The 10728-nt window shown below is 37.2% G+C and overlaps 2 protein-coding genes across 2 annotated transcripts in view; both read right to left on the bottom strand.

The window, feature by feature from the left end:
• Positions 1-1856, bottom strand: part of LOC102244488 (protocadherin beta-6) — a 4455-nt gene extending 2599 nt beyond the window's left edge. The window contains 1 exon segment of the mRNA XM_005881135.2: positions 7-1856. Coding sequence (XP_005881197.2) covers positions 7-1596 — 1590 coding nt within the window. The 5' untranslated portion in view covers positions 1597-1856.
• An 8209-nt stretch (positions 1857-10065) lies between these two features.
• The window catches only part of LOC102244190 (protocadherin beta-5), a 2947-nt gene continuing 2284 nt past the window's right edge, over positions 10066-10728 (bottom strand). Inside the window, exon 2 of the mRNA XM_005881134.2 lies at positions 10066-10727. Coding sequence (XP_005881196.1) covers positions 10365-10727 — 363 coding nt within the window. The 3' untranslated portion in view covers positions 10066-10364. The remainder of the gene's footprint in view (position 10728) is intronic.

The following is a 10728-nucleotide window of genomic DNA, read 5'->3' as shown; positions in this document are numbered from 1 at the left end:
CGTGGCGCCCACGCGGAACTCGAACGCCTGCAGCGCCTCGAAGTCCAGCGCCCTCAGGGCGAACAGGTGGCCGTTGTCCGCGTTGATGGACACCAGCGAGGCCAGGGGCAGCTGCGGGTCGTGGGGCGGCAGCAGCGAGTAGGTGAGCTGGGCGTTGGCGCCCGCGTCTCTGTCTGTGGCGCTGACGCTGCCGATGTGCAGGGCGGGGCTGTTGTTCTCGCGGAGGAACAGGGTGTAGGAGGTTTGGGTGAAGGCGGGGGCGTTGTCGTTGACGTCGGAGACCAGCAGGGTGATGTTGTGCTGGGTTTTCAGCCTGGGGGTCCCCATGTCGGTGACGGTGATGGTGATGTTGTACTCGGCCTGACTCTCTCTGTCCAGCGCTCCTTCTGTTACCAAGGTGTAGAAATTCTCCGCCGACGGTCTTAGAAGAAAGGGGAGATTATCGTCTATAGAACAAATAACCTGTTGATTATGTCCAGAATCTGCATCTGATACACTGAAAACTGCCACTATCGTCTCTGGCAGGTTTTCAGGGATGGCGCTGCTGAGCGACGACATGGCCAATTCAGGGGCATTGTCATTCACGTCCAGAACCTTGATGACTATGGAACATTTTCCTGATAGTCCCCCGCCATCTGTGGCCTCAACGTCCATGTGATAAGATTGAAATTCTTCAAAATCCAATGTCTTTCTCAGTCGAATTTCGCCTGTGATTGCGTTTATTTCGAAGGGCTGGTCAACGTCGTCGGTTTGAAGTAGGGCATAGGATACCTCTCCAAAGGATCCTGCATCTAAATCTCTCGCTGAGACGGTGATAACCAGAGAGCCCAGGGAGCTGTTTTCAGGGACTTGCGCCTCATAGAGTTCCTGAGCGAACTCTGGGGCGTTGTCATTGCTGTCCAAGACCCAGATCTGAATCTCTATGGTCCCTGACCGGGGCGGAGACCCCCCATCCAGCGCGGTGAGGGTTAGCCTGAGCTCAGGCTGCTCCTCACGGTCCAGCGCTTTGTCCAGCACCAGCACCGGGAACTTCCTGCCGTCGCTGCGATTGCGGGTGAGAACGCGGAAGTGAGAATTGGAGCTGATTGTGTAGCTCTGAAGGCTGTTGCTACCCACGTCTAAATCCTGTGCCATTTTCAAAGGAAATATCTTTCCAGGCGCAGTGATTTCTGATATTTTTAGGAGCATATCTCTGGCCGGGAACTCCGGGGCGTGGTCATTTATATCTCCCACTTGCAAGGCAGCCTGGAAAAACTGCAGGGGATTTTCCAGTAACACCTGGAAGGGTAGCAAACACGGCTCAGTGGCGCCGCACAGCTCCTCCCGGTCCAGTTTTTCATTTAGCAGCAAATCATAGGTCTGTGGGTCAAGTTGCAAATGCTGTCTGTTCCCCTTGAAAACAACCCGTGCTCCCCGCGCAGCCAGCTCTCCCCTCCTGAGTCCCAGGTCCTTGGTCAAGTTGGCCACAAATGTGCCACTCTCTGTCTCCTCCAATACAGAATATTGTATAGATTCTGAACCCGCCTCCCACAAAAGCATCAATATAATGAAGGTTACCACTTGCCTTTTCTTGCGAAGTCCTTTTGTCTGTGCCATTTCTATTGTTATGCCTGATTTCAGAGGAAAAATCCTTTTTCGCTCCCAATCACCACATCCACCGTCGACCCTCCAAAACGGCTTTGCTAAAGAGTTTCAAATTCGTTCTTTTAACTTCTCTGGCGATGACTGCCTTCCCGTACACGTCTATTTTGGCTTTAGCTTAAATGTGTTCAGTATTTTTTCTTGGGTTTCTCCGTGAAATGGCGTCCACCGGATCTGCAGAGCTTAGATTTAGTCTCTTAGCCTGTACTGCCACCACGCGTTCAAATTAATAACTTCATGCGGTGCTTGCCTCTCTACTCAATTTCCAAAATCTGAGCATTATAAAGACTTTTAGGTCCAGTCGATGTTTCTCAAACAGGAGTGTGTGAACCACTCGCATAAAGAATTACCTGGGAGTCTTAGGATCCCCCCCCCCCCAGAGTTAATTCTGGGCTCCTCTCGGAATCTTGAATCAAATTCTCTGTTGGTGCTCATGGAAATCTGCACTTCAGTTTTTCTCAAGTGATTTTCACGCACACTAAGGTTTAATTGAGAATTACTCCCTCAGGAAATGTAAATTTTTTGTGATCAACTTTTATTCTTTAGCAGTGCAATTTATCTCTGATGCTTATAAAGACTTTTAGGTCCAGTCGATGTTTCTCAAACAGGAGTGTGTGAACCACTCGCATAAAGAATTACCTGGGAGTCTTAGGATCCCCCCTCCCCCCGAGTTAATTCTGGGCTCCTCTCGGAATCTTGAATCAAATTCTCTGTTGGTGTTCATGGAAATCTGCACTTCAGTTTTTCTCAAGTGATTTTCATGCACACTAAGGTTTAATTGAGAATTACTCCCTCCGGAAATGTAAATTTTTTGTGATCAACTTTTATTCTTTTAGCAGTGCAATTTATCTCTGATGAACAATGTAATTTGTGAACACAAGAAATACACTGTGCAATGGTCCCAACAAACACATCAGCAAGCCATACAAAAGTGAAAAGTTGGTTAGCAACACTGATGGTAAAATAAGCAATCACTTCTCTAAATTACATGACTTACAAAGTGACAACAGACTTATTTTGTTTTGTGGTTACACCTGCCCAATAAAGGGAATAATCAGACTAGTGGGAGGAAAACTGAAGCCAAGGAATACTTACCATGGAAATATCTTATCAGTTAAATGATTTCAAAGAAGAACTAGGAGCCATCAAGTATTTGTCATAAGTAAGCATTTTAGGATTCCACTTTATTTTTGTGTGGGTAGAGTTTTGGTCATGATTATATTAGACTTGTTCATTTTACTGTAACTTTTTAAATCAAAGTCTCCTCCTATATTAATTAATCAAGATCCATATATATTACCCTGTTGTAAGAACATAATGCAATGCAGAAAACAAATATTTAAGACTCACTTCTACCATCCTCTCACAACAAAAATGATACTAGATCCTTTAATTATAGACCAACTAAGGTAGTGTGAAAGGTGAATAATATTTGAGTGGAAACCATGGAAATCAATGATAATTCATCCTGGCTATATCCATTCATATCTCACCAGTTTAGGAAAATGTATCTCTAAATATTCTAAAAATGCATGAAATGGGTCAGTGCACGTATAAGAACACAAATACACCAAATATAACTCATTTCAGATTGATTTCATATTTATTGAGAGGTGAAATCAATTGAGTTCCAGCAAAAATCCACTTCAGGTGAGAGCCAAAATGATGGGAGATTTAAAATGAGGATATTTTTCAAAATATTTCACTTCTAGGAAAAATAAATAAAGCTAAATAAAATCTAAACTCTGTGCAGATTAAATAACTTTGTAGTTGAAAAGCATCTGTTTCTACCTAGAAGGATAAAATAGGATCACTGTGACCAGATCCATGGTTAGGGTGCTCCTAAGGCTTAGGAAGAACCACACTCAAGGGGCCAAAGAGCCGCATGTGGCTCGCGAGCCGCAGTTTGTCGACCATGGGACCAAGGTAATGTGAAAGGTGAATATTTGAGTGGAAACCATGGAAATCAATGATAATTCATTCTGGCTATATCTGTTCATATCTCACCAGTTTAGGAAAATGTATCTCTAAATATCCTAAAAATGCATTAAATGTGACCGGTCAGTGCATATATAAGAACACAAATACACCAAATATAATTCATTTCAGATGGATTTCATATTTATTGAGAGGTGAAATCAATTGTCCAGCAAAATCCACTTTAGGTGAGAGCCAAAATGATGGGAGATTTTAAATGAGGATATTTTTCAAAATATTTCACCTCTAGGTAAAATAAATAAAGCTAAATAAAATCTAGACTCTGTGCAGATTAAATAACTTTGTAGTTGAAAAGCATCTGTTTCTACCTAGAAGGATAAAATAGGATCACTGTGACCGGCATCCATGGTTCACTTGGTAAATGTTACTGGGAATAGACTTCCCTGAGGATATCAATACAAAATAAACTGATGAAGTAAGCCAACAACTGTAAAGAATCATAAACTTCCATCTACTTATCACCCAGCTTCACAACATGCTGTCTTTTTCATTTATACATATCCCTCCAATGTTTACTTTTGCATAGTTCTTTTCTTAAGGTGATGTTCACACAAATTGAAATGCACTAATCTTAATGGTAGCATTAACAAATGGATCCATCCATACAACCCACACCTCTTTCAAGATATAGAACACTTTCAGCATTCATCGGGAATAATCTTAAACATATTTCCCAGCTTACTTTTAATAATTAGGTGGCAAAACTTGGTCTCTTCTGGATACAAGATGGAAGACAAACAATGTAAAAAAGCACTATGCCCCATGCTTTTTATGCTCACATATGCTAATGTGAAGTGACAAATAGTTTCAAGATTAATTCACCTGGATTATTACCAGTGTGTTGAATAGTACTTTAACCAATGAAACATTGTAAAATATATTAAACATAATTTTATTCAGTTAGCTTATAGTTATTACATAACTAATCAAGTTGATTTCCATTTTTATGCTAGATGTATTTGCTTTCCTTTCATTCTATAAAACATTTAAAAATTCTTCAAGTTAGTTAAAGTGAAAGATAAAGGCTAACTTTCAAGGATGAATTGAATCTCTTTAAAATTTTTTTAATTTAGTTATATGCAGGAAAAACAATAATTCAGAGAAAATATAGAAATATTTTCTTAAAGAAACCTCTCAACGGGAGACATGCTGCAGAAAGTTTTGAATATAGGAAGGATTTGATGCTAAACACATCTGAAGTCTGAAATGGTTGGGAAGGAAGACTTTTGTCAGTTTTGTTAGACTTTTGTCAGTTTGTCAATTTTGTTGATTTTTTTCAGAGAACCAGCTTTTTATTTCATTGATGTTCTCCATTATTGTTTTTGAATGTCATTGATTTCTTCTATTATTTTCATTATTTCCTTCCTGCTGCTTCTGTTGGTTTATTTTCCTCTTCCTTTTCTATATTCTAGAAGTGAGAGCTTACATGATTCATTTGAGACTTCTCTTCTTTTCAAATATATGCACTTAGTACTATAAATTTCCCTCTCTGAATTGCTTTAGCTGTGTCTTGTAAATTTTGATATGTTGTCTTTTCATTTCCAATTCAGTTCAAAGTATTTTTATTTCACTGGAGACTTCGTTTTGATCCATGGGTTAGTTAGAAGTCTGTTGTTTAGTTTCCAAGTATTTGAAATTTTTCCTATTATTTTTTCATTATTGATTTTTAGTTTGGTGCCATTATGGTTGGATAACACACACTGTATGATTTCAATTATTTAAAATTGGTTTAAGTTTGTGTTATGGCCTTGTTTATATGTTCTATCCTGTATATATTATGTGAGCACATTTGAAAAGAATGTGTATTTTGGCATTGGCTACATGTTCTAGAAATATAGATTAGATCCTGTGTTGTTGAGTTCTTCTGTATCCTTTCTGATTTTTCTGTCTAGTTCTATCATTTGTTGAGAGACTATTGAAGTCTCCAACTTTAATTGTTGATTTGTCCAAGTTCTATCAGTTTTAGCTTCACATATTTTGCAACTCTGTTGTTCAGTGTATGCATATTAAGGATTGCTATGTCTCCTTATTTTATCATTATATAATGTTCCATTCTGTGTCTGGTCACTTTCCTTGCTCTAACATCTACTTTGTGACATTAATATGGCCACTCTTACTTTATTTTTTTATATTTGTGGAATATATTTTCCACCTTATTACTTTCAATCTGCCTATATCATTATATTTGAAGTGAAGTTTCCTGTAGGCAGCATATAGTTGATCATTTTTTAAAACCCATATTGTCTATCTTTTTGTTTTAATTGGTGTGTTCAAACCATGTACCTTTAATGTAACTACTGATGTTAGAGATTAAGTTTGCCATTTTATTCTTTGTTTTCTATTTGTTCTCTCTGGGTTTTTTTGTTTGTTTGTTTCTCTGTTTTCTTTTTTCCTGATTGATTTCTTATGGGTTATTAGAATAATTTTTAGAATTCTATTTTGATTTCTCTATAGTGGTTTTGAATGTTTCACTTTGTGTAGTTTTTATAGTGGTTGCTCCATACATAACTCATCACAGTTTACTGGTGTTGTCATTTTACCAGTTCATGAGAAGGGTGGAAAATTTATCTCCCTTTACAACTTTTATAATATATAAGTAAATATTTCTTCAACCTACATTTAGAACTATATCAGACAGTGTTATAATTTTGGATTCAACCATCAAACATAATTTAGAAAACCCAAGAGGGAAAGGAAAGCCTATTACATTGACCCATATTTTTGTTTACTATGTTTTTACTTTTTTCCTGATGTTTTATTTCATTTTTAATATATTTTATTAGAGAGAGAGGAATAAAGAAGGAGAGAGAGAGAAACATTGATTGGTTGCCTCCCATAAGTACCCTGGACAGAACCCGATTGGTTGGTTGCCTCCCATAAGTACCCTGGACAGAACCCGCAACCCAGGTATGCACAGGATGCACCAGGGTACACAGGATGAAACTTAACCAACTGAGCCTCTCTAGCTGAGCTAATGTTCCATGTAAAACGGATTTCTATCTCTTTGGAGAACTTCATTTATCCATTCTTTTATGGTAGGTCTACAGGCAACATTTTCTCTTCATGAAAGATATTTTACTGGATATAGGCTCCTGGGTTAACAGTTATTTTTTTCAGCACTTTAAAAGTATTGTGTCACGTCCCTCTGACCTCCATGGCTTCTAATGAGAAATTTACTGTCATTCAAATTATTATTGTCCTATGGGTAATGTGTCAGTTTTCTTTATCACTGCTTTCAAGATTTTTCCTTCTCTTTAGTTTTCAGAAATTTAACAATGATGTCTTTTGGTGTGGATTTTTATGGTTTATCTTGTTTTGAATTTCTTAGGCTTCTTGAATCTTTGGGTCTGTGTCTTTTGCCCAATTTAAGAAGTGTTCTCCTTTCCTTCTGGGATTCCAATGACAAAATGTTAGATCTTTTGTTATTGTCCCATAGGTCCCTGAGGCTCTGTTATCTTTTTATGGTCCATTTTTTCTCTACTGTTCAGATTGAGTAATTTTTATTTTTCTGTCTTCTAGTTCACTGATTTTTGTTTGTTCATTCTATTCTATTATTGAACTCACCAACTGAGTTTTTTATTTCATTGTATTTTTAATTTGTAAAATATCCATTGGCATTTCTTTTTATCTTTTATTTCTTTGCTGCACTTTACATTTCTTTGCTGAAACTCTCAATTTTTCATGTTTCAAGCATATTTGTAATTGCATGAAGCATATTTTGAAGTCCATCTAAAAATCTTTGTAGATAATTCTAACACTCTGTCTTTTTGGTGCTGGCATCTATTAACTATTTCATTCACTTGTATATCTTTCCAGTTCTTGATATAACCCAGATAGTACCTTCCTAGATGTGCATTTACCCCAAAATAACTCTTGCCCAAGTGCATGAGATATATTCCATAATGCTTATAACAGCATTCTTCATGGTAACAAAACTCTTAGAGCAACCCCAAAGTTGGTCAACAGTAAAATGAATGTAAAGGTAAAGATGTATACAGTGGAATACTATAGAGCACTCTAATGAATGAACTACATTAACATGGATGAATTCAAACCTAGTGACAAAAATAAGTAAGCCCACAGATGATCCATTCTACATTAATCTACTTATGTAAATTGCAAAAACAGACAAAGCTAAAGAATATAACACTTAAGGATATATGCATATCTGCTGCAACTGTAAAAAAATAACAAATAATTAATTAAAGATTCAGGATAAGTGTTGATTTTCATGAGGATAAAAGATTTAATGATGGAGCACACAGGGATTTCCAATGTCTTTGCATTGTTCTCATTCTTAAACTGGGTGATAGGTACATGGGTGAACATTTTATTATTTTTATTTTAAATCGCACATATACACTCTGTACACTTTTTGAATGTTTAATAGATTAAAACTAGAGAAAGCAAAAACAAAAAAGCAATGTATCTGGAGTCAGGATGCCTGGTTTAAAATCCTGATTCCACCACTTACTAAAGTAATCTAGGCAGTTTACTTTAACTCTTTTTTAAAAAATATATATTTTATTGATTTTTTTTTTACAGAGAGGAAGGGAGAGGGATAGAGAGTTAAAAACATCGATGAGAGAGAAACATTGATCAGTTGCCTCCTGCATGTGCCCACAACCAAGGTACATGCCTTGACTGGAATCGAACCTGAGACCCTTCAGTCTACAGGCCAATGCTCTATCCACTGAGCCAAACTGGTTGGGGCTACTTTAACTCTTTATGTCCTACTTTGTCCATCTCTAAAATAGGGATGTCAATTGTACCATTATTTTGAGGATTAAGCGAGATATGTGTAAATAATTTAGAAAACAGCCAAGTATATAGACAGTACATAACAATAATAATTCAATATATATAACACAATTTTTAATAATTGTTATTTCCCCTCATGACCTACTTTTAAAAACTATAAGGCTCATTTCTAAAGAAATAAAAGGAGGTTTCTGGAGAGCACTAAGATATTTAGTGAATCTTGGAATCCCAGCATAAAATCTTTTGTCATTTGAAGGGCCAAGTGCTGAAGAGCTCCCTGCCTATTTATTACAATGCACCCTAAAGTAAAATCTGTTATTTTATAAACCTGGCCCTGAACTGATTCACACAGAACACCTTGTCACAACTTCCACTCAGACAGAAACTTGGGTGCAAACTGCCCTATCCTACGAAAGCAGAAAATACATAGAACAGCAACCTTGACTATATAGAAGTAAAGATCCATTTGAAAGAGGTTTGAAAGTGTAAGTGAGAAACAGTTAACAGAAACAATAATAATTCTATTATTTTCTCTCATATAGCAAATTAGAAGAAACTATAGCTAGTGGAATAAGAAATGGAGGTTTCAGTTTGTGCAGAGAAGTAAGGGAAAATAGTGATATAGCTATGTGAAGGATGGATGAGAGAAGTTTAAGTGTTCTAGGTACTAAACAATAATAGCAGGAAATTAATTATTTAATATTTATGAAAAGGTTACAGCCATATTCTTTAGTGATAAGAAAGTCAATATAAAAAGAGCTAGCAAATAAAAGGTTTAAAATGGGATAAAAAGAAAAACAGACAATACTAGGTGTTGATAAAAATGTAGAGGATCTGGTACATCCAAACACTGCTGTTAACAGTGTAAACTGAACAACACATTGGAAAACTATTTGGAAATATCTACTAAAAGTGAACATCTACTTACTAAATGAGTGGCAATTTTACCCCTATGTATATAACCAACAGAATGCACATATATATTCGCCAAAAGATATGTAAAAGAATGTTCAGAGCAGTATTATTCAAACAGCCAAACCTTGAACCAACCCAAATATCTACATACAGTAGAGTGGGTAATAAGTCATAAAATATTCATACACTGGAATACTATACAGAAATGAGAATAAAAAACTAAAATTAAAAGCAATATCATTAATAAATGTCATAAACATAATATTGAGTGAAAGAAGCAAAACACAAAAGAGAATATACTCTACTATTTCATTAAAAAATTTTAAACAGGCAAAACTAAACTACACGCTCATTGGAAGTCAGGATATATGTTATACTTGAACTGGTAGTAATCTTAAGGGATCATTTGTGTGGCATCTGGGATGCTAATAATGTTTCATTTCTTCATCAAGATGCTGATACTAAGTATGCTCACTACCTGAAAATACATTGAGCTGAAATTAACGATTTGTTCACTTTTCTGTGTGTACATTACAATTCCATAAAAATTTTTGTTTAAAAAAGTTTGTCAGTGAGGTAAGAGCCAGAAAGGAAGAGTATATAGAAAATTGTTGCTTTCATCATGTTTTCTCACATATTTATCAAATACATATTTTTCTTTCAAAATAAAATTCAAAAACCATGTAAAAACACTTTTTTAATTTTTGCTATTAAGCATCAAATATACTTAGAGTTTGGTGAAACACTGAATACAATTAATATTTCATTTTATTAAGACAGTTAATCGCAACAAATGCCAGGAAGAGGAACAAACATTACAAGAAAATCACCAGCATGTGGGGTGGGGATTTGAAATGGCATTATGCAAATGCAAGGGTCTAGATTTGAGTTTTCCAAAATTGGACAAAATAAAGTCCAATGGACAAACATGTTACAAAAGGGAAATTCAGGCTATACTCCAAGGTGGGATTTTTGTCCATGACGCTCTCAAACTCTGTATCTGGAGAAATTAAAGATGTTACAAAAGACACTGCATCATGATGAGATTCCTAATTGAATCCGAGGTTGTTTCGGAAGGTCGTGTTTCCCTCTGTTTCTTTGATAGCGCCTTGGGGCGGAAGGTTGGGAATAATTGGCTTCAAGAATTTGAACTCATTTGATCCAGAGCCTCCCGTCAGACACACCTCATACTGGTAGCTCTGGGACAGGGTTCCTGTGCCGCTGACGTCCACCAGGTGGCCCGGAAAGTGGCCCTCAGGCACCGAGCAGCCACCCACCCAGGCGGCCCTGCTCCGCCTGCACAGCCGCACCGCGATGAACGCCAGCACCGAGAACAGGAACAGCGACGACACCGACGCCAACGCGATGACCAGGTACACGGTCAGCGGGTCGGCCTGCGCCTGGTCGGCCGCC

Source organism: Myotis brandtii, unplaced genomic scaffold (genome assembly GCF_000412655.1).
Source record: "Myotis brandtii unplaced genomic scaffold, ASM41265v1 scaffold668, whole genome shotgun sequence".
Classification (NCBI taxonomy): Eukaryota; Metazoa; Chordata; class Mammalia; order Chiroptera; family Vespertilionidae; genus Myotis; species Myotis brandtii.
This window is presented reverse-complemented; position numbering and strand designations above follow the sequence as displayed.